This window comes from Bos javanicus, chromosome 22 (assembly GCF_032452875.1).
Source record: "Bos javanicus breed banteng chromosome 22, ARS-OSU_banteng_1.0, whole genome shotgun sequence".
Classification (NCBI taxonomy): Eukaryota; Metazoa; Chordata; class Mammalia; order Artiodactyla; family Bovidae; genus Bos; species Bos javanicus.
Window position 1 is genome coordinate 14,250,473 of NC_083889.1, and position 25,677 is coordinate 14,276,149.

Sequence of the window (25,677 nt, forward strand, 5' to 3'; positions counted from 1 at the left end):
CAAGTGAAGATCCCACATGCCACAAGTAAGACCCGGCACAGGCAGGCAGGCAGGTGAACAGTTAGACAGACTGACAAATTAATACATAGTCAAGAAAAAAATGAAAGTTTAAGTGTTTAATCTTTCCTCTAACTGGTAGGAAAGTGAGCTGTCATTTCTCCAAAGCCTTAAAAAAATGTTATTTTCTTCTGACCCAGTTGTTGTATCTCAAGAATTTTAGTGTAACAAAGTGATGATCAAAAGAGCTTTAAGTACAAGAATGCTCATGGCAGTACTGTTCACAAGATAGACAAAAACAGTAAACAAACTTAACATCCCAAAGTAGGGAATTTGTTAAATCATAAGATTCTGGGAAAGATGGAAGGCAAAAGGAGAAGAGGGCAGCAGAAGATGAGATGGATGGATAGCATCACCAGCTCACTGTACATGAATTTGAACAAACTCCAGGAGATAGTGAAGGATACGGAAACTTGGCGTGCTGCCGTCCATGGGGTCACAAAGAGTCTGACACGACTGACTGACTGAACAGCAACATTATATCCAGTAATGATGCATGTGAGGAGGGCAAGTGGAGTAGGAAAGAGACATCACAGAAGTGACATTGCATGATTTCCAAAGCCAGGTTTGCAAAGGCCATGCGGCTCCTGTCTGGTTCTATTGAGACACTCTCTCTCTTGGAACCCAGCTGCTATGCTGTGAGGAAGCCCTACTAACCCTCGGGGACCCTACACGGAATGCGACTGAGGATCCCAAGCCACAGCCCAGTTGGGTTCCCAGGGAATGGCAAGCACCAGCTTGCCAGTCATCTGAGTGAGCCTTCTGGAAAGTTTCTTCTCAGTCTTTCCCAGCTTTGCCTAAATTACCAATTAGTGAAATAAGTAAATTACTGGTCTTGTTTAAGCCACTACATTTTGAGTAGTTACACAGCAAGAGATAAGTGAAATATAGCTTAAGTATACAGTGAAAGAGGAAATTTTACCAGGTGCAATGAAAGTTTTGTACAGCAACAGTTATAATTTTAAAACACAGAAATGTCACTAAGAAGTCATGATGAGGTCTATTCTATGCCTTATTGATATTGTTATGCAGCCATTACTAACAATCTTGAAAAACTAAAATAATGCTTATGATTTTGAGTGAAACAAACTAGAAAAACTATGGCAAATAACAAAGATAAAAAACTGCATACAAGATTTGTTTGTAACACCATAATTCCCAGTCCCTTACAAGATGCAATATATTACAGACTCTAATTTTGGATCTACACCTAAAAGCACCTTATGCCCCAAATAAATTCTCATCTTGTCATTTCAGAAAAAGTAAATGAACAGTACTGACTGACTCCCTAAAACTAACTGCCCAGGGCACCATAGTTAATCTTAAGCAACGTGCACCAGACTTCTAGAACAGTATTAATCTTACAACAAGATTACAGGCTGCAGGCAAAGACCAGTGCCAAGGATGAATAATCAAAACCACCTTCAGAGAGTCAAAATAACCCCGGGTCACTGTAGGTTGCCATCCACTATGTATTCATCTTTGATTTAAATTCATCTCACCATTTGGCTCAACACAACTAAATTTTACACATGGAAGAAAAAAAGCAGAAGCTGTTGAGGTCTATAGCCCAAACCACAGATTGAAGAGCTTCTGTCCAACAGTCAAATGGTTCTTGGCAGTGATTGCAGAACAGACATATCTACATAACATAAAGATGATGTTATGAAATGTTCACCATGTGAGGAATTGGTTGAAAGATATGAAGCTTACATCACAAAGTGGTATCTTGATTGAAATTAAGCAAAAGGATAAAAATTCCTTCAGTACATATCATAAAGACAAAATTATGAGATGAATTAAAAAAAACAGTGATGTAGAGAACGTCAAAGTTATTTATTTCCTGCAAATCTCCAAAGGTAAAATCGATTTGTTTCAATCAACTGTCGTAGGTAAAAATCATTTAGTACAGCCTGGCCATTAAATGACAGTAGCCTCAAAAAAAAAAAAAAGAGAAAGAGAGAGAGAAATCATGTGTGTGAATAACTACACTGACATAGTTTTCCCATTTAATGTTGATGGAAGTGAAAAATGTACTAAAATTGTTTTTGGATTACACTTTCCTTAAAGAAGTTTAGCCAAGTATCTAAGTAAAATGTCTCTTATACAACACATTTATTAATGTAGACTGATGAAAAATGTGACTACAAACTCATGTTATTAATATGCATTAACTAATTACCATATTTTAAATGAGCAACCTTTAAGTCAGAATGCTTAGTGTCTTTGTGAGAAACAAACAAACAAACAAACCCTGAGCTGACTGGCTTTCAGATTTTTCAAAGTTTTATATGCATGAAATTTCATAGTGATCTTCCATAGTACATACAAACATCATAAGCACCTTCTGGTTTATTATTAATCACTGTTGTGCTACTTCATCAAAATATGAAACCTGAAACAGCTTCAGTCAAACTAGATTGCTAAAATAAAAATGGACAGCAGCTCCTGCTAAAATTAACAAATCAGGCACAAATTACAAAGGTATCCATAGGCAGTAACACCCAGAAGGAAATCATCTTACCAATGAGCATGAGCAAATGCACCTTGAAACACGGTATGACTCTTAAAAAGTAATGTTTAAATTGTTAAGTGACCCCAAAGCATATGAAGTGCCAAAGTATGCATCACTGATTGGGCAGCTAAGAGGCACATTCAAGGTCACACACCTCACGGGAAAAAATACATCACTGAGGCAGATGTTTGAATCCGCGTAACTTGTAAACAAGTTGATGTGAGTGTACTAAGCTCAATTAATTGAAATAGAGCAGAGTAGGGTTCCCAGAGTTTTATATACTTTCAGTTTTCTAATATCAAGAACGAGGCACTAGATTTTTAATGTCTGCTTTTATTTTTTTAAGTCACATGGGTGACTTTGTTTTTTACAAAACAGTACACCAGTTTACTACAATTTTCATATGCTTTCCCCTTTCTCCCTGTATGCATTTATAGGCATGCGTATGTATGTATGTACGCATATGTGTGCATATAGATAGGTAAGTACATGAAAGGAGAGGGGGAAGGAGAGAAGAAGGAAGGAAGAAAGAAGGGAAAGAAAGCAGTCTGCCATTCTAAACCTGTAATGACATCTGCTGCTGCTGCTAAGTCGCTTCAGTCGTGTCTAACTGTGCGACCCCAATGACATCTAGTATCCAACAATCATCCTGATTCACATTACTTGGTCTTCTTAGCTGATTCAAACATTGCTCAGTTGTCTGAAGCTCATTCTCTGACAGATTCTTCAGGAAGAGCTCATGGAAATTGACCTCATCCATGCTCATACCTCTACCTGTGGTCCCTGTAACAGAACACCCAAGATACTGAATATAAAATCCATGGTGACAGACTCTCAGGGGAGCAGCTAAGACAGTGCATAATTTTACTTAAGAGTTTCTCCTAAAGGAATAATTACAGAAGTCCACACAAAAGAATTTGGCCATAAGAATGCTCTCTCTTGCCAAAAAAAAAAAAAACGGGGAGGGATTCTAAAATGTGCAGCAGTGAACTGCTGGAAAGCACTGGGGTACCTTCACATCATGGACCACCATAACCCTTTGGAAACAATACTGAAGAGTTATACTGAGTTACACACACATTCCTAACATCACTAAAGAGGAAAAGTATGAACAATCGATCTAATTTCAATAGATCGATCTAATTTCTGCAAAAAGATTCTAAAATAGCACGTGCATGTGGCAGCAGGGAAAAGGAAATATGTCAACGTGTTAACACACATACAAACACACAATAAATATCCATTTGAAAAGTATATACAAAAATTTTGATGAGATTATTTTGGAAACATTAAGCACTTTACTCTTCTGTACTCTATGTTCCATATATTCTGGATTTTCAATACTAAATCCTAAAATTCATGAGTTATAAACATAACCTAATACAAATAAATATAAGTGACATTAGCCACTTTTAGTTTCTAGATACTATAATTAAAGAGAATTGCAATGCCCTCATCCAGTATCTCTCTCCCTAGTAAAACATCAGGAAACATGTTTACAGCACCCTCAAACTCCTCCAGCCCCAGATCTTTAAGATCAAACATTTATACGCCATAAGAGCTTGGAAGAGACCGAAAAATAAAACCAGAAAATATACCAGGTATTTTAAAAATCAGTTTATATGGCACAAGACTGGTAAACAAGCTCACACATAACTTAGAAGGTTTTCTCTTATGCCTGGTCATGCCTTCTGGAAGCTACTCATCCAGAGTCACTCAAGCATCTGAACTGTGAAAAGGTTATCAATTCCTTACATCTAGTGATGATGCAAGAATTACATATAAAATACTGTCTACCAAGGATTCTGAAAGTATCCTATGAAGAGTTTCGTTGTCCTTTTTCTTTTTTGAAAACAGGGTAGAAAAACAGTTTGTCATTTTTTTTGTTTTGCCCAATTTTTCTAATTATTAGAATATGTGGAATACATGATTTGTAACAAAGACAGTCCCCTTGTACCATGGCTGTGAACACTCACTTTCACATCACAGAGTCTAGAACTAACACTCATTTCGATAAAGGAATCTTCTGCATTTAGACATTACGGGCAAGCAGATCCTTTTGAAGATGATGACAAAATAATTCAAGCACTGTGATGCACATGGCTGCTGAATAACGATCGTCTAATGGCAACCCACTCCAGTGTTTTTGCCTGGAGAATACATGGATGGAGAAGCCTGGTAGGCTGCAGTCAATGGGGTCAAACAGAGTCGGACACGACTGAAGCGACTTAGCAGCAGCAGCAGCAGCAGCAAGGACAATGATATCCATGTAGCTAATGCAGGTGGTACTGTGAAGTTAAATTCTTTGAACACACCAATGTCCATTCAAGAACATAAACATTATTCAGAAGATAATAACAATACGACCTAATGAATCTACTGTAACATGAAAACATGGCTACAATTACATATTTCAAATGGAGAATCAGGGAGATTAATTACAAACCACACATGTGCGTGTTCGGTCATGTCCGACTCTGTAACCCCATGGACTGTAGCCTGCCAGGCTCCTCCTCCTTTCCAGGCAAGAATACTGGACTGGGTAGCCATTTCCTCCTTCAGGGGATCTTCCCAACCCAGGGATCAAACCTGCATCTCCTGCATTGGCAGGCAGATTCTTTACCACTGAGCCACCCGGGAATCCCTACAAACTGTAAGTAACTATAAATCATAAAGTATGCTGCTAATCAAGTAATCCTAAATTCTAGGTTTTATTGTATGATAAATATAGCACATGTCTTAATGACTGCTGGTTACATTACAAGTAAACAGTACTCTCATTGTCTACCTTTCTAGAGAATAATTTAGCATTATTTATGCACAGGCTTCGAAGTATGCATAACACCTGTGGTGACTGATTAGCAGTGGACACAAAGACGCATGGAAATAGGATGCTCACTGCACCAGGCTGAGTACAAACCACAAAGTCAGAGGCAAATAGCTCAACAGTGGGAGAAGGGTTCAATTACCATACGCCACAAAATGAAAACTTATTTTTAAAATGTTCTTAGGGGTATATTTAAAGACATATGCCTAACTATGATAAATCAACACATTTCAATCATAAGTTTATAAATGTGTGCATAAAATACACAGACATATGAACCAAAGACTAAAAGAGATAAACCTACATGGCAACAGTAATTAGCTCTGGGCAGTGAGATTATAGTCTATTTTGTTTTCTTCTTTAGGTTCTTCTAAATTTTCTGCAGTAAACAGTAATTTCTCTCACTTAAAAGGAATGGCAGGGGCCTCTTTGGGGGCTGAATTTCAACACAAAAATCTACCACAATACATAGGCACTAGTCCCCCAAATAGACAGGTGTGGTTCTTTCTTCCCATATCCAGCTGGAAGTGGTAAGCCTGGTATCTGTTCCTGGGCCTCTTCCTCTTCCACTCATTCTAGCCTATTGACAATGAACGCCTGGAAAAAATACAATTACCAATAATAAACCCTAAAACACACACCTACATGCAAATATTTGTATTTTTCTTTAAGTAAAAATAAAACTATGGCCACTGTGTCAAAACCCCTAAGGAAAGCCAGTATCACAGCCCTACCATGAGCTGGATCTTCTTCCTACTTCCCTGCCTCTTTCTGCATCCCTTCCCCCACTGCTCACTGTGGATAGCACTGCTGTTTTTCCTTCTCTTCCAGGGTCTCGCCAAGAATTCTCACATTTCAGGGATGCTGAACTAAGTACAGAGTCCTTCCTGCACATGTTCACACAGTGCACTCTTTCTTGTCATTGAGGGCTCAGCTGGAACATCACCTCCTCAGAGAGGTTCTCCATGACTTCCTCCTGCCCTCTCCCAGCAAATGGTGTCTGGCTCCACCCCCTGCACACATCCCCCTGCAAGACATCTTATCAACATCATCCTGTTCAATGTTCTTCAGAGCACTAACACTATCAGAAATTATTCTGTTTCTTGGTTTACTCTCTGGCCTAAGCATCAGCTTTTAACATTTATAACCTCCATCAACTTGACAAAATCACTCAAGGCACTAAGTCTCATTTGAGAATAACCCAGGGTTACAAGTCATTAAGTGTCTAGTCTATGATAAATGTTCAATATGATGGTAGATTGTTTTAATTAATGAAAAATAGAACCTTATCTTTTAAATGACAATTCACCGTATTTAAATGGACAGAGATACATTTTAAAGACTACAGGACAGGACAGAAAAGATGTACAATGGTTAGAGGCCTCGGCACCTGAAGATCAGTATGTCAATGAGTTTGCTGGGGTTTTACTCCACCTCATACATACCATACTGGGTGCTGGATAATGCAGCAGTCCAGAAACACCAATAGCGCATGTGGTGTGCACGCACGCACGCACGCGCACACACACACACACACACACACACACACAAATACACAAATACAGGGGAAACATCAGCTCTCTCAACCAGACAGACAGACAGATACACACACACACACACACACACACACACACACACAAATACAAAGGAAACATCGGCTCTCTCAAGCCAGAAGATCAGGAAAGGGACAGCCTGGAAAGCCTAAAAACATTCAGACAATAGCTACTTTACTTCAGCCAAGCATCATGAAAAAACCGTGGCCCCTTCAGCAAAGGGCAAGAGGGGAGCCTAGACTCCCACCCTCACGTGACTGTAACAAGGCATCCAACACCCCTCCCTGCCAGGGAGACAGAAAGGACCACAAGGAGAGCTGCGACTTTCATCCCAACCCAGCAGCAACAAGCCCCCCTGGCCCCAACCATGGTATCAGCAGAGATGCTGATGGGATGCCCAGACCTCTACCCATATTCGCAGCAGTGATGTTCCTCTCCCCATTCCTGCTGAGATGGCATCATGAGAGGCTGGTGAGAGGCCTCCACCTTTGCCACCTTCTGCAAGGAATGGGGCGCCCAGCTGTACCCAACCAGTGTCAGTGGAAGAGCAACGAGGAGCTCTTCCCCCCACCAGCCAGGAAGGCATCAGAGAAGGTGGTGGAAGCCTGGCTTCCCACCCCTGCCCAGCAGGAAGGAGGAGCTCTGCCGCGTCCCTGGGGTGTCAGCAGAAGCCCACAGGGCAATCTGGGTTTCCACACCAACAGGGGAGGAACAAAGCAACGCCATCCTTCCTCTGCCAGTTCAGTGTCAGAGGAGACCCGCCAAAACGGGAGATTTCAATTAAACCCAGAGTCTTAAAACATAACACCCAAAATATACGGTTGATACAGAGCTTCCATTTAACAAGATGACAGAGTTCTGGAGCTCTGTTTCACAACAATGCAAATATACTTAACACTACTAACTACACGTAAGAATGGTTAAGAGTAAATTTTATGTTTTTTACCACAATTTTAAAATTTTAAGTAACAATACTAATTAAATGCAAAAGATTATTTCTCAATTAACAGGTAATTATTCAATCATTAAGATATATGAAATATTAGTTAAACATAAAATAAATATAAAATCATTTAATTAATGCATATTATTTTACTACCTTTGTGAAATACCATGTTTTAAACTCAATCAATCCATACCTGTGTGAAGAAAAATAAACTGCAAAACTCTCAGCCTCTCTTACCACAATTTACACAGCAAAACTACTCAAATGGTACTCTTTCTAATACAATGATAACAACCTTCAGTGACTTGGTAAATTAAATATCAAAAATTAGATACACAAACTATACGTTCCGTGAGGCTCAAATTTCTTAGCAGAATCGAAATCAGACTAATAAAAGCCAAGAACTGGTTTACTCTCTATTTTGATTTTTAAGATCAAGTTTACTATGTAAACATAACAATTATTAACCATAGAAATTTTCAGCTTTATAAAAAATCAAATTTAACACACTGCATTTCATGGATAAGAACCACGGCAAGCACTATATTTAAGTGGCCCCATTCCACGCTTCTTAGCAGTGTTACCTGCTGAGAATGTTTCAGAACACTCTAATTTGACAGCTATTATCCCTCAGAAAAAGTTAGATAACTGGTCCAATAAGTGTAAAGAACACTGCATACTACATCACCCTCAGGAAGATTCATAATACACATGAGCGACTGAAAAACTGGGGAAGGTTGTACAACTGAAAATCTCTCTCTGCCTCACTGCTTTCCAAATGTGTGTATGTAGCCAAGGTCCACTGTTTTCATCTGCTAACACCTCACTGGACACTAATGTTCAAGGGCAGGACTTCTCCAACCATAACCTTCCAACCAATCCTCTAGAGACCTCATTAAAACGTCAGCTCTGATTCGGCAGGTCAGGGTCTGATTCGTCCTGATTCGGCTGTGATTCGGCCTGAGGGTCTGCACTTCCGAAACGCTCACAGGTGATGCCCACGTTTCTGGCTCAGGGATCGCTCCTCAGTAGGCAGCTAGAGAAGATACTGAGGACAGTTACAGCAGAGAGTTCTTTGCAGCTGTGTGGTTTGGTGATAGGAACTGAACACTTACAGACTCCACAGTACATAAAATACAGGTATATCAAAGGATTAGAAGGAGACGAAGTTAAAAACAAGAGAAAGGGTGCTCTGAAGGTTCAGTGTGCTGGCGGAGTATTAGGACAAGGAAAGGAATAAAAATGAGTCAGAGTGAGCAGAGACTATAAAGGGACCCCTCCAGAAGGCAGGCAAAGGACATGGGAAGAGAGATGGGGGCTGAGGACAAAAAGCCATGAGAAATATTAGCATGGGGGAAGGATTCATAAATTTTCTAACTTTTCATTACTAAAATGGGACAAGTCGGTACAGCCATTTACCGGATTTCTATTCTAATCACTGAAAGACTCTTATAACATCTTCAGATGAATGGCCTGTGGTACAGAGGTTTGGAAAATTCAAAAGGGTCCCCTTGAGATGATAAATAATTCCACAGAGATATATTGCTTATGGAGCCACTAAAATTGCAGGAGAAAACAACCATTTTTAAAGTGGAATCATAGGTCAAACCTTTTCTTGGATTAGCCTCTGAAGATGAATCCCACAGGACAGCATTGCACTGAATAAGGTCAACATGTACTGCTGGACTTTGCAGATGGCAGAGGCCAGGGAGTTTATTACTGAGGTCAGTCCCACCTTCTCAATAACATTCTGGAAGGCAGTAGGTGAATGGCGGGTGATTCTACACAAGGCCTGCAGCGAGAAGAAAACAGACACGTTAGAAGACTCCAATGGCACAAGCCAACCCCCAGAAAGAGAGCAAATACTTCTGTGAAAAGGAGAAAAAGGTGCTTAACTTGCTCCTTCATCACTTATCTTGGCATAAGTAATTTGAACAATTTAGACACATTTAAAACAATAATCCAACTTCCAATAAAAATTTAAGTTGGGAAACACAGGGCAGAGAGGGAAGTGGGAAGGGGGTTTAGGATGGAGAGGACATGTGTATACCTATGGCTGATTCATACCGATGCATGGCAAAAACCATCACAATATTGAAAGGTATTTATCCTTCAATTAAAATAGAAAATTAATAAATTTAAAAAATTTAAGTCATAAAACATTAGAAAATCCTACAAGTATCATGTACATTATGCTGCTGCTGCTAAGTCACTTCAGTCGTGTCTGACTCTGTGCAACCCCACAGACGGCAGCCCACCAGGCTCCTCTGTCCCTGGGATTCTCCAGGCAAGAATACTGGAGTGGGTTGCCATTTCCTTCTCCTATATACATTATGAGTTAACTGAAATGATAAAAGTTTTTCTGTATAGACTCATCAATTATTTTAAGCAATGAAAACATTAAGATAAGCCTTTCATACGTAGACACTAAGTTAAAGGCTGAAGAAATTGTCATAAAAGTAAATATTTAACATTTATTGTTTAGTATGTGAAGAACACGATCTGAGAATATCTAAAGCCTATCTCACTTAATTCTCCCAAATAACATTTGAAAGGTATTATTATTAGCCCCGTTTTATAGATCATAAAACTAAGGGACAGCATATTTAAGTAATTTGCTCAAAGGCATAATTTGCTAGCAAGTGGCAAAGATAGAAGTCAAACGAAAGTAATCAAGACCCCTGAGCTAGTTCTCAAGTTCTCACAGACTATTAAAGATGAAATTTACAATTAACAAACTAGTAGAATTTAATAAATACTGTAATGGAAGTGGGCTCAATTATGCTTGGAAAAGCACGAAAAGTTAAGTCAACAGAAGCTACAGAAGGAGAATGATAACTGAGTCAGTTTTTGAAGGTGAGTGGGAAATGGACAGGCGGGAAAGTAGATAAGAAAATTCTAGCCAGAGAGAAGAGAACAAGTATTCACTTGGAGACATGAAGATGCAGAGCAGGTTCTAGGAAGGGCAGGTTGTCTGATGCAACTCTCAGGTAAAGAAGAGACAGAGAGAGTAGGAAAGAGGGGAAAATGATGACTCAGCTGCTGAAGAGATTATCTTTTCCCATTCTTGCCTCCTTTGCTGAAGATTAACTGACCACAGATGCACAGGTTTACTTTCAGGCTCTGTGTTCCACTGATTTGTATGTCTTGTTTTTTTGCCAATACCACACTTTTTTGATTAATGTAGCTTTATAATATAGTCTGAAGCCTAGGAGGGTGATACCTCCAGCTTCATTATTTTTTTCTCAAGATTGCTTTGGCAATGAGGAGTCTTTTGTAGTTCCACACAAATTTTGGGATTATTTGTTCAACTTCTTTGAAAAATGTCATGGGTATTTTGAAAGGAATTACATTAGATCTATGGATTGCTTTGAGTAGTATGGCCATTTGAATAATATTAATTCTTCTAATCCAAGAGTATGGGATATCTTTTCCATGTCTTCCAATCCTCTTCAATTTCCTTCATCAGTGTTTTATAGTTTTCAGAGTGGAGGTTTTTCACCTCTGTAGTTAAGTTTATTCCAAGGTATTTTAATCTTTTTGATGTGATTTAAAACAGGATTTTTTAAAATTTCTGTTTCTGATAGTTCACCATTAGTGTATAGAAACGCAACAAAGTTCTGCCTATTAATCTTGTATCCTGCATCTTTACTGAATTCATTTATCAGTTCTAATGGTGTTTTTTGTGGAGACTTTAGGTTTTTCTATATGAAGCATCGTGTCATCTGCAAATAGTGACGGTTTACCTTTTCCTTTCCAATTTGGATGCCTTTTATTTTCCTTATCTGACAGCTGAGGGTAGGACTTCCAATATAATGTTAAACAGAAGTGATGAGAGTGAGCATCCTTGTCTGGTTTCTGAAAGGAACCAGGTTTTTTAAAGGAAAAGCTTTCAGCTTTTCACCACTGAGGATGATGCTAGTGTGGATATGTGAAAAATAGCCTTTATAATGTTGAGATATGTATGCCCTATACCCACTTTCATGAAAGCTTTTAGCATGAATGGTTGCTGAATTTTGTCAAGTGCTTTTTCTGCATCTATTGAGATAATCATGTGATTTTTATTATTCCTTTTGTTAATATGATGTACCTGACTGACTGATTTGCAAATGTTGAGCCATCCTTGGATCCCTAGAATAAATCTAACTTGATTATGGTGTATGATCCTTTTTATATATTGTTGGATTTGTTTTGCAAATATTTTGTTGAAAATTTCTGCATCAATGGTTCATCAAAGGTATTGGCCTGGTATTTTTATTTCTGTAGTGTTTTTGACTGGTTTTGGAATCAGGCTAAAGTGGACTTGTAGAATGAGGTATCAGCTCACACCTATCAGAATGTCTATCATCAAAAAGTCTGCAAATAACAAATGTTGGAGAAAATGCAGCGAAAAAGGAACCCTTGTACACTGGTAGTAGAAACGTAAATTGGGGCATTCACTGTGGAAAACAGTATGGAAGTTCCTCAAAATTCTAAAAATAGAATTACTATTTGGCCCTACAATTCCACTCCTGGGTATATATCTGAAAAAAATGAGTACATTAATTTGAAAAGACAGATGAGCCCCAGTGTTTGTAACAGCACTATTTAAAACACCCAAGATATGCAAGCTACCCCCCAAAAAAGATAAGTGGATAAAGAAGATGTAGTGTACAGACACACACACACACACGATGGAGTATTACTCAGCCATAAAAAAGAAGGAAATTCTGCTATTTGCAGCAATGTAGATGGATCTAGAGAATATTGCTGCTGCTACTGCTGCTAAGTCACGTCAGTCGTGTCCAACTCTGTTCGACCCCATAGACAGCAGCCCACCAGGCTCCCCCGTCCCTGGGATTCTCCAGGCAAGAACACTGGAGTGGGTTGCCATTTCCTTCTCCAATGCATGAAAGTGGAAAGTGAAAGTGAAGTCGCTCAGTCGTGTCCGACTCTTCGAGACCCCATGGACTGCAGCCCACCAGGCTCCTCCGTCCATGGGATTTTCTAGTGAAATATATTTGACAAATACTGTACAGTACCACTTATATGTAGAATTTTTTAGAGTAATACAAACAACTGTGTACAGGAAAATAGAAACAGACTCACAGATATTGAAAACAAACTACTGGTTGCCAGAGAGGAGAGAGAAATGAGGGGTAAGTTAGGGGTATGACATTAAGAGACACAAAGTCATGTATAAAACAGATAAGCAATAAAGACACACTGTAGAGCACAGGAAATTATAGCCATTATCTTGCAATAGCATTTAATGAAGTATAATGTGTAAAAATACTGAATCACTATGCTGTACGTGCATGTCTGCATGGTAAGTTGCTTCAGTTGTGTCCAACTCTTTGCCAGGTTCTTTCGTCCATGTGATTCTCCAGGCAAGAATACTGGAGTGGGTTGCCATGCCCTCCTCCAGGGAACCTTCCCAACCCAGGGATAGAACTCGTATCTCTTACGCTTCCTGCACTGACAGGCAGATTCTTAACCACTAGCACCACTTGGGAAGCCCCACTATGCTGTACGCCTAAAACTGATAAAACATTGTAATATACTTCAATTAAGAAAACAGAATTGTTCCACTATTTCAGTATCATCTCAAATATTATTCAATTCTGGATTAAAAAAAAAAAAAGCATTCTAAATGGAGTCCCTAAAGATCATGCTACAATTTGAATTTTTTAAGGAAATTTAGAGATCTCCCTTAAAGTGACTTAAAGACAGTGAACAGTAATTATCATCAGCACTGTAACAATTCTTGGGAGAGGCTTTCAAAATAATACTGACTTGCTATTGATATAAAATATCTACCCAACCATATGGGTTATTTCTTGATGCAAGATTTGTCCAGATTACTTCTAAGTGTATTCAAAGCAATATGAGGGCAACTGTAAGGTCCGGTCTTCAGAAAGGCGCTCAAATGCCTAACTTACCTTCCATTTGGAAAAAGACATGGAAGAAATAACCTTTAATTCGTCACTCTGGATATAAAACACAGTTGAGAGTTCACAGAGGCTTAAGAGCATATGAGTACTTGTAGTCCCCAAATTTAAAAAAATCAAATCTCAAGAATGATTTTCAGTGATCTGGTGTTTAAAATATTTGCTTATTGAAACAGAGTTTGAAATTACATTTTATAGCTGGAAAGAACATTTTCAGTTCAAAATTCACTACAAAATTTACCTAAAAAGGACACTGTGTTATCTCTAGTTTTTTCATAAACTTTTTTTTAAGGATAATTGCTTTACAGTATTGCACTGGTTTCTACCAAACATCAACATGAATCAGCCATAGATTTACCCATGTTTTCCAGAATTTTTAACCATCTATTTATTAAAGCAATGTCTAAGAAAGAGACTCAATTCGGAAGTGAAGGCCGCATATCTATTAGACATGAACAGAATCACCGTGGAATAAGTTTAAGAACCATTTCTTTTCTGTCTCTTGAATGATTTATGTTATATCAAAATTACCTTGGGGACTTCTTCAAACTCTACACACTCTCATCTGACCTTTGAGACCTTAAGCTACATGGGAAAGGGGCAGCGGGTGGAGAGAGAGGAGAAGTAGTCAGTGTTGTTGAAGAGCTCTCCTACAACGCCGGGGTGAACCACCACCCTGGAGCACTCATCACTTTGTCACACTCTTCCTCATGGCCCTCCAGAGATCATAAATGGCCCGCCCAGTCACCTCCCTCACTGGAGCCATTCTGTTCAATCTAACTCTAATGGTTTCTCTGGATACCACTGTGGTTCATATAGAGATTCCCTTCAAACCTAATAAATCCAGAAATCCTCTTATCCATTCAACACATTTCCCAAGTCAGGTCCACTCCCTTCAGGTCCATCCTAAGCAACGGATGCCACTCCTGAGGGGGGAGGACTAATTAGCCATCTTTCCCTCTACACCCAGGGCAGTGTTTTCCAAGAGCTTCAAGGCCTAGGGCAGCAGTTCTCAAACTTCAGTAGGCATTAGAAGTGCTTGTTAGAATGCAGATTACTGGGCCTCTCCCTTCAGAGGCTCTGAGACAGTAGCTCTGGGTCAGGGTCCAAAATCCCATGTTTCTTACAAACTCCTAGGTTATTTAATGCTGCTCATCTTAGGCCCACACTGGTATAGGGGACTCTATGGGGCCAAGAGATGACTAGGCCAGTCTGGGTGAGAAGTGGTGGTGGCCTGGATTTCAGGGGTAACAGAGCTGCAGAGAGAGGCACACAGTCCTGGGCTGTATTTGTGAATCACAGTCAAAGGACAGGTTGACTAGCTGGATGCAAACAGCAAAGGGGAAGGAAATACGGAAGATGAAGCAACAAAATGACATCTAGCCTTTGTTTTCCTTCATCTATCTTCCCTTTCCTTCCCTTCCCAAAGACAATACATCAGATTCTGAGGAAAGGGGGCAGACACGGGAATGCGGGCCTCCACTCACGGGGCCCAGGAAGTAGAGCGGCGGTGGCAAGGCAGGAGGATGATGACACAGAGGAGGCGGCCAGAGGGGACGGAGTCTGCTACGCTGAATAAACGAGCTGAACAGGTCAATAAATGTACTGAGAATAGTGGGAACCAGGTTTCTGTCCGAGAAGGGATGTACAGATATAGAAAATGGGAGGTCTAGAAAGAATTCTAATATACTGGATTAAAATTGGAAGTATCAGTATGAATGCATGAGTTTTGTTCCAAATACCTACAATGACAGATGTAAGAATAATTCTATGTATGTGTGAATATGTGCATGCGTGTGTGCTTAGTCGCTCAGTTGTATCTGACTCTTGGAGATCCCATGGATTGCAGTCCACCAGTCTCCTCTGTCCATGGAATTTTCCAGGCTAGAATACTGAAGTGGGTAGCCATACCCTTCTCCAGGGGATCTTCCTGACCCAGGGATCAAGCCCACGTCTCCTGCATTGGCAGGCAGATTCTTTACTACTGCACCACCTGTCAAGCTCCATATGTATATATGGGTACATACACTTTTTTTCTATCTCTGAATACTTAGAAGGCCTGCAAACAATAAAACCCCAAAGCAGTAAGCACATCACCCAGACTGTGGGTTCTAAACATCAAAGCTTCCTTGGAGAAATGATTGGTTCCAGGGTTGGCAGAGTGAAAATACAAAAGCAGTCCAAAAACTGCATGGTTTCAGAAAGGTATCAAGTGATCAAACAATGACAGAAATAGATCAACAGGACACAAAAGCCAGCTTGGAGGGCTTCTAGTATGATCTGAGCATCCAAACAATGCATAACAACAGTGGTAACAGTAATATGACATTGCACTTCATCAAATAAAACGGGCATCCCTGATCATAATGAAACAAATACACACATATATGAGAGAGAAGGGAAAGCGCATCCTTATGATAGAATTCCAACCAATACCAAAGGCCTATTTCTGCCCTGCTCTTAAGTACAATGTGCAACAGTTTTTACATGTTTAACGGGTTACAGAAACAAAAAGAAAAATAAAACAAAAAGAATATGGGACCTAGGGAGGTGGGATCGGGTAGGGTAGAAAGGAAGCCCAGGAGGGAGACGATATATGTATACATACAGCTCAATTTGTCATACATCAGAAATTAACACAACATTATAAAGCAATTATACTCCAGTAACAACATACAGCTTTAAAAAAAAAAAAAAAGAATATGGAACAGAGACTGTATGTGGCCACCAAAACCCAAGGTACATACTATCTGGCCCTTTATAGAAAATATTCGCCAACTTCTAATATAAAAGGGATGAAGCAACTGGATAACCATCATACAGCAACCATCACAGAGGCATCTGAACCAGGCAGGATCCTCGATGGTGCTAAGGAGGTTCAGTGGGAAAACATTAGACAGACCCAGGTTGAGCCTTACCCTAAAAATTACAAGCCCCACAACCTTTAAACTCATAAATGACATGAAGTTCCCAGAAAGGCTGAGAAAATGTTTCAAACTGAAGGAGACCAAAGAAATATGAAAACAATATATTAACACATTACTGAATATAATCCTGGGGCATAAAAGAAGAAAGAGACATTTCGGGGGTAACTGGCAAAATTTCAGTGAAAAATTAATAATGTAGATGAAGGCTGAGAACAAAATATAAGAAGCCCAAGATGAAAGAGTGAAGCTTACCATGTCAGATGAAGAAAGTGCTAGAAGGTATGAGACTTTGGTGGAAACAACTAGAAAGAACTTTGCCAAGAAAAGAAACCATACTAAGCATAAAGATAAAAATGATAACATAAACCCAATTAAAGCAAGACAGGTTTGTTTTTCTTTTTTTAAGTCCAGGATTAAAATGAATGCCTTAAGTAAGATATGACTCAAAGATGCCTTGAGAAAGTTCACTGGTATACTCTGTAACTCTTTCTGACAGTTTCTTCCTAATTACTAATATCACAACTTGGGGAAGGGATTCTAACAATGTGAAGCTCATGAAGCAGATGTCATTTGTTTAAAGATATTCAGTGAGCAGGATTGTTACCCCTTGATCTTCAAAATAACACGGTAAATAAAAGAACTCAAAAATATCCATCAGGGGCTCTGCTGACGGCTCAGTGGTAAAGAGTCCGCTTGCCCATGCAGGAGACACAGGTACGATCCCTGATCCAGGACGATGCCACATCCCATGGAGCAATTAAGCCCGTGTGCCGCAGCTATTGAGCCCAGGAACTGCAGCTACTGAAGCCCACACCGTAGAGCCCGTGCCGCACAACAAGAGAAACTGCGGCAATGAGAAGCCTGTGCACCAGAACTAGAGAGGAGCCCTGCTCGCTGCAGTGAGAGAAAGCAGGCCTGGACAACAGCCCAAAATCAATAAATAACACTATAAAAATATATATGTCCATCAATACCCAATTTAGCAATATGCAAGTCATTAGCGATTTCAGCAAGACTAGATTCATTCACATGTTTAGGACAGATAACTGAAAACAGGCCAAAAAGGAGAATTTGTGGCAAAAACCCTTTCAAGAGGTATGGCTGGGGTAATGGGGGAACAAATGGATGTACACCCTAGAAAACTTTGGATATGTTTTTATATGAGATTTTTTTTTATTGGGGTAAAGAATACATGAGCACTAATTAGAAAGATTTAGTAGACAAGGAGAGGTTAAAGATTTAGGAAAGAGCAAAAATAACATTTGACTGAAGATTCTCAAGAACAGATAGAAGAACAATGGAGAAGTTTCTCTGAGAGGAGAAGGGGCAGCTCATCAGTTGTAGGAGGAAGGGAAGAACTGAGGCAGGACAGGTATGGAGGCAAACAGGTCCACAGATGCGGAAGACATACACAGGGATAACTCCCATTGGATGTCTCCATTGTTATCTGGGAAGGATGGAGGAAGTCACTTACTGAGAATGAAGAAGGGAAAAGTGTGGCAATGGAGGCTTAAGGAATAAAGATAAGTCTGAAACTTGGCACAGCAAGAAGCACAAGGATGAGTCAGCTCGAGAAATACAGAGAGGCTACCAGATAACACTGAGAGCCCAAATAAGACTGGTGATCAAAAAGAGCATCTAAATAAATCACGAGAAAGGCCTGAATCATTTTCACTGACGCTTATATTGATACAACCAGGTTAACACACCTGCATACATAATTATCTTTTACACCAAGTCATTATAACCATGGAAGTGAAGCAGTAGACAACTGGGATAAAAAAACTACAAAATCATAGATGCCTGAACTTTAACATGAATTCATTTGAACCATATGACAAACCCAATGAACATAAAATCCGAAAGACGGAGCTAACAAGAAAAGTCAAGGAGCACTAAAAATATACCCGACCAAATGCTATACCCTATCCACTACTGCAGTTTTCCACTATCACCTCCAAATAGTTTTTGGAATCCTAATGTCAGGGTCACACAAGATCCTTTTGGAATGTCTCGACGGTCCTCTTGCCTCAGGAGAAAAATCAAATTACTGTTCTCACCAACTGCTACTCTTGAGATTTCCACCTATTCAATGAAATTCACTCTATGTCTAGCACAGTTCTTCAAACTCGGTATTTAAATACATGCAAATATATCCCCCAAAGACGCTCCATCTTACCGATATTGCTGTTATCCTAAGAGAATCAACTGTGGAATGTTTGAATAGGTACCATAAAACAGGCCCAATTTCCCCAGTTATAAAGCCCTGGGCCTGAGCAGAAAACGTAGTGCAGACATTTTCAATAATCTTTGCTGCCATGTGATTCACAACACGTTCCTCCTACAGAGAGAGAGAGAACAACACAAGGAGAAAATTAAATAGGTATTATTAATATTTAGGATGGCAAATATATACACGTCATTTCTTCACAACCATTGCTTCATAAATAAAGACCTGACACCAAGACCATCACCTGCCCCTGGACGCATCAGGTGTTTCTGGAGGTGTGGCCATTTTCTCAGGCTTCTATAGAACCATTACATTTGGTTGATTGTTAAACATAGTTTAACATAATTCTCCATATATTGTTGTTGTTGCTGTTGTTTAGTTGCTAAGTTGTGTCTGACTCTTTTGTGACCCCACGGACTGTAGCTTGCCAGGCAAGAATACTGGAGTGGGTTGCCATTTTCGTCCCCAGGGGATATTCCTGACCCAGGGATAGATCCCACACCTCCTACATTGCAGGTAGATTCTTTACTGCTGAGCCACTAGGGAAGCCCCTAATTTTCCACATATTTCCATAAAAAGGTTGAAATAATCTAGAAAATACACATAACTTATAGTATAACAAAAACTTGATGATGATTTTAAAACCATAAAGAATATGCAGAAAAATCATCAGAAGTTACTCTGGGCTGGAAATAATTAGCTAAAGACCACCTAAATACAGGGCATCAAGGAAAGTCCTAAGAAAGAAACTGCTCCAGTGGTGTGACCAAATTAACCTCAACTAAAGGCTGTACTATATTGTCCTGATAATGCTTAAAAGTCTCAAAAAGGATCAAGCTATTTCCAGGTAACTTAAATGAGTCCAAGAAAAAGCACAAAAGCACTTAAAAGACTTTAAAAAAAAAAGGCACAAAAGTACTTGCTGCTGCTGCTAAGTCACTTCAGTCGTGTCCGACTCTGTGTGACCCCACAGATGGCAGCCCACCAGGTTCCCTCGTCCCTGGGATTCTCCAAGCAAGAACACTGGAGTGGGTTGCCATTTCCTTCTCCAATGCATGAAAGTGAAAAGTGAAAGTGAAGTTGCTCAGTCGTGTCAGACTCTTAGCGACCCCATGGACTGCAGCCTACCAGGCTCCTCCGTCCATGGGGTTTTCCAGGCAAGAGTACTAGAGTGGGGTGCCACTGCCTTCTTAAAAGACTTAAAAACAAAATGCCCAACAACACAAAAATCACAATATTTGACATCTGATTAAATTCACACACACAGAACAGGAAAATATGACTCATAAGAGAAAATTCAGTGATAGAATAAGAAAAAAGCATTTAAATGGCTATTATAAATACAGTCCATATACTGAAGAAGAAAGAAGCATGTTAAGAATGAAAGAAATAGATTAAAAAATGACCCAAGTCAGAAGACTACAATGTTTAATATGAAAAATACACTGAATTGGAATATCATCAGACTCTGCACACTCAATGACTAGAGAAGATTAGTGAAGACATAGCAATTAGCAAAAACAAACAAAAAGCTAGAATACTGGAGCGGGTTGCCACGCCCGCCTCCAGCCTATCTTCCCAACCCGAAGATCAAAACCACGTCTCTTATGGCTGGCAAATGGGTGCTTTACCCCTTGGTGCCACCTAGAAGCCCAATCTAAAAAACTCAATGAACCTCAAGAAGAAGAAAGAAAAATAACATCAAGGTACATCATAATAAGAAAGCTGAATGCCGAAGAACTGATGCTTTTAAACTGTGGTGTTGGAGAAGATTTGAGAGTCCCTTGGACTGCAAGGAGATCAAACCGGTCAATCCTAAAGGAAATCAGTCCTGAATATTCATTGGAAGGACTGATGCTGAAGCTCTGATACTTTGGCCACCTGATCTGAAGAACTGACTCACTGGAAAAGACCCTGATGCTGGGTAAGACAGAAGGCAGGAGGAGAAGGGGACAACAGAGGATGAGATGGTTGGAAGGCATCACCAACTCGATGGACATGAGTTTGAGTAAGCTCTGGGAGTTGGTGATGGACAGGGAAGCCTGGTGTGCAGTCCACAGGGTCAGAGAGTCCAATACGACTGAGTGACTGAACTGAACATCATAACCGGACTGCTAAAAGGCAATAATAAAGAGAAACTTGTAGAAACAGTGACAGTAAAAGGACATATAGAGACTATCTAACACATTACCTAACAAAGATAAGGATGATGGGAGACTTCTCATGAGAAATAATGCAAACCAGAACACAGAGGAACAATATCATTGAAGTACCAAAAGAAAAAGAACTGTCAACCTATAAATGTATACCCAACAATAACATCTTTCAAAACAGGTTGGTAAAAGGTACAAATTTTCACCTATAAGATGAATAAGGTCTGGAGGTCTAATGTAAAACGATGTGACTCTAGTTGATAACACTATATTGTATAATTGAAATTTGCTAAAAGAGGAGAATTTAAATGTTCTCACTCCTACCACCCAAAAAAGGTAACAGGATAAAATATGAGACGATTTATGTGTTGACTCAATAGGGGAATGTATGCATCTATCACAATGATTGCATGTATCAAATCATCACTTTGTACACTTTAAATATCTTACAATTTCATGTCAATTATACCGCAATAAAACTGAAAACAATTTAAATATCTATCTCTGATAAAAGAGACAAAAAACAATCAGCATGAACATAGATTTATATCCGTATGTATCGATCAGATTAACAAGCTTGACCTACTTTGAGAAAAAAAGTACATCACTCAACAATGGCAGAACTGAACTTTTTTACCCTAATTATACATACATACTGAGTCATGGGAGAAGTCTCAACAAATGTCAAAGACTTAAAATCATACATACACCATTCCCTCTATCCACAATACCATGAAGTTAAACATAATAATAAAAAGATTAAAAAAAAAAAAAGATAGGTATTAAATGAGAAAGACACAGAAGAGCTATAGAATTTGTTAAGTCTACAAAGCATATAATGGGATAAAACAGTTAAAGGAACATGGAAATTTACACAGAAGTCCAACCAGTGTAAACTGTACAGCCCTGTGGAGCTTCCCCCCTAAGATTATCTGCCACAGGAGAAGAGGAAGTGCAGACCTCACTCTGGCAGCGAGCACACCACACTTTGTGCCTCTGACCTCACCAAGAGTCAGGAAACTGATCTACTCCCTGAACTCAGAAAAAAACTCAGGATTGCTTCTTTATGCCATTCTCAAAGGTTCGCTTTAAGACACATTAGGCAACTCCATACTTGGTAAGCCCTGCTGCATTCTACTAATATTAGCATTCCAAATATTATGAATAGTGATATTAAAGAGAAAAACACACACAAAAAAAGCCTGTATCATTCCTATTCCCCATACACATTGCCCACTTTCACTATATAAAGGCAAGGAGAAAGATGCGTACCTATAGAGAACCCGAAGTTGATGGCACACACGTTCTTCATTAGGAAAATTAAACTTAAAACTGTGACAGTAACAAAAACAGAAAATGTAGCTGTACATTTTCACTTTTATCCAATATCAAGAGAATTTAACTTCTCCGTCCTCATTTTAGGTAACTAGTGTCCAAAAACACTTCAAAGATAATACACATAATGACTAATATCTCTATACTTTCTAATTCAAGTCCTGTCTTTTTCTAATTAAATTCATAAGCAATTTACCACTAGCTTTCTTTTTTTAAAAGCACTAATTAAAAACTAAAAATTCAATTTCCTCTTAAAAGAAATTTGTTACATCGAAATTGTCTAATAAGCTTTTGTTCAGAAATGAATAATTAGGCCAAGGATTTATTATTTGAGCCTCACATTTTAACATATGCCAGGTGTCAGTTCAGCACCCATAATTATAAACAGACTATTATGCAAGTTATTTAAAAAAGATGAGGTTGATTAGATACAAATGCATACAATGAATCTCCTCTAAACATGTGGAAACATTCTAGGTGCTATTTTCAGTTTCTGTGGGCACTGTAGAGTAGGTTGCTACCTACCCAGATGCAAATAACTACTTTCAAGGAAAGTCAGCTTCCTCGGCCTCCCTACTTCATGCACATACTGAACATATGCCATGTAAGTTCATTGCCAAATGTTCCCAGGATCAATACAGTGATGATACCAAGTACATAATCTGTCTTTGCTAGTATAATCATTGGAAGGACTCATGCTGAAGCTCCAATACTTCGGCCACCTGATATGAAGAGCTGGTGGCCTTCACCGGAAAAGACCCTGCTGTTGGGAAAGACTGACTGCAAGAGGAGAAGGGGAGACAGAGGATGAGATGGTTGGATGGCATCACGGATTCAATGGATATGAGTTTGAGCAAACTCAGGGAAATAGTGAAGGACAGGGAAGCCTGGCAGGCTGCAGTTCATGGGGTTGCAAAGAGTTGGACACAACTTAGCGACTGAAAAACAAAAATGAGGGTAAAAGCAATGGAATGGAAAGCTGTCAAAGACAGCCCAAGTCAGAAGCACGTGGAAGACCAGCCAGCAAGGTACCTTTTTTCATACAAAACATCAGGTGGGGCTCCAACTATCAAACTACTCCAGAGTGGCACACCTGGGACTCCAATCCACACCCCCTGACTCCCAGCTCAAAGTCTCCAAAATGCCAACACCAAGTCGAAACAATGGCTCAGTGTCATCATGGACACCTTTTCTTCTATACTGCCACTCTCTCTTTAAAACAGTTATACCACAGAGACTTCCTTGGTGGTCCAGGATTCTTAGCAAACAATCCGCCTTCCAATGCAGGGGACAAGGATTCGATCCATGGCTATGGAACTACGATCTCACATCCCACGGGGCAACTAGGTCCAAGTGCCACAACCTAGGCCCAGCACGGCCAAAATAAAAACAAATAAAATTTTCTTTTTTTTTTTTCCCTCCTCCCTCCTCCCTCCCCATACCATCCCTCTGGGTCGTCCCAGTGCACCAGCCCCAAGCATCCAGCATCGTGCATTGAACCTATTTTCAATTTTCAAACATAAAATGTTATACCAGATTTTTTTTTTTTTTTGGCATGTTCCACCCGAAGTCTCTCACTCTAAATATTTCCCTCTTTCCACCTGAGCATTTACATCTGTAACAAGATCAAAATCACTTGACTCACATTTCTACTATCATTGTTAAAATTACAGAAATCATAACAGGTTGACCTGTTTCGAAAACAAGGTCATAATCTCTTAGGTAATCTTTTGAAAAAGAGAAAGTTTCCTGAACACTATTTAAATAAACTCATAACAGTCCCAGAATAAGACTACCTTTCTCTCCCAAAGTGCATCCTACAATGTGCCACAGGATAAGATATGTCTGTGGGCAAATAAATTTGAAAACATCATATACAATACGCTCCCATGTGGATTCATAATTAAAAGTTCTGAAAAGTACTAAATACAAACGAAACCATTCAACTTTGTTTAACCTGATATGTCCCAAGTATTTGACTAGAAAACCCTTATCACAGAACATGTAGGAAAATCCCTTGGCAAAGTTAGTTATCTATGCACCAGAAACATGAACAAAATTTATAATTTAAAACTAAAATTGTCTTCTAAGAAATTTACATATGAATTAAAACAAAAAAGTACAATTCCCATACCACATTTTTCTCAATGCACAGATTAGAAGGATAAGGGGTATAAATCAGAATCAATGGCCCAAGTTCAATAAAGCACATTACTAAGTTTTGAAAGTATAAAAAGGTCAATAAGTTAGGCAGAAAACATCAATATATTTAAGAACAACAGAAACAGCACAACAATGTAAATGTTCTTCATGCCACTGAACTATATGCTTAATAGCTAAGACGGCAAATAGTATATATATTTTACCACAATTTAAAAACATACAAGAGAAACAGAATAGACATTCTTAATCTATACAGTAATACAACTTTGTTATTGTAACAAAAGAAAAAAGAGGCAATAAAATTCCACCCCCCTGAAAAAGTTTAAACCATCCCATAAAAAAGCCTGGACCCAGAAAAAAATTTAACTAGGGATTATCTGTGGAGAAGGCAATTGCAACCCACTCCAGTACTCTTGCCTGGAAAATCCCATGGACGGAGGAGCCTGGTAGGCTACAGTCCATGGGGTCGCTAAGAGTCGGGCACGACTGAGCGACTTCACTTTCACTTTTCACTTTCATGCATTGGAGAAGGAAATGGCAACCCACTCCAGTGTTCTTGCCTGGAGAATCCCAGGGACAGAGGAGCCTGGTGGGCTGCCGTCTATGGGGTCGCACAGAGTCGGACACGACTGAAGCGACTTAGCAGCAGCAGCAGCAGGGATTATCTATAAAATAACAATAATGGAAACACTACATGTCAAAACAATGGGACACAGCTAACACTAGGTTGAGACGAAAGTTGATAGTCTTAAGGGTCTTAGTCACTACCTAAGAGAAGGGAAGAAAATGCAAAGGTAGTTACAAAACAGCAAGAAACGGCACACTAAACCAGAGGTTAAAAAAAATCACTTTCTTTAAAAAAAAAATCACTTTCCTAATAAATGAAGATAGGGCAGTATCTTAATCATCTTTGCCTCTCCTGTATCCAGCCAGTACATAATATGTTTCACAAACGCTACCTCTAAAGAATGGGAGCTGTATCTGAGAGAGTTGACTTAAGCAGTGAATTAAATACATTAGCAGAATGTCATGGAGAATTCA

The 25,677-nt window shown here is 39.3% G+C and overlaps 1 protein-coding gene across 11 annotated transcripts in view; it reads right to left on the reverse strand.

Moving 5' to 3' along the window:
* The window catches only part of ULK4 (unc-51 like kinase 4), a 508,471-nt gene that overhangs the window by 382,612 nt on the left and 100,182 nt on the right, over positions 1-25,677 (reverse strand). For all 11 annotated transcript variants that reach the window (XM_061396049.1, XM_061396042.1, XM_061396048.1 and 8 more), the window contains 2 exons: positions 18,935-19,096; positions 9,508-9,690 (listed from right to left, as the gene is read on the reverse strand). In XM_061396049.1, coding sequence (XP_061252033.1) covers positions 9,508-9,690; positions 18,935-19,096 — 345 coding nt within the window. The remainder of the gene's footprint in view (positions 1-9,507; positions 9,691-18,934; positions 19,097-25,677) is intronic.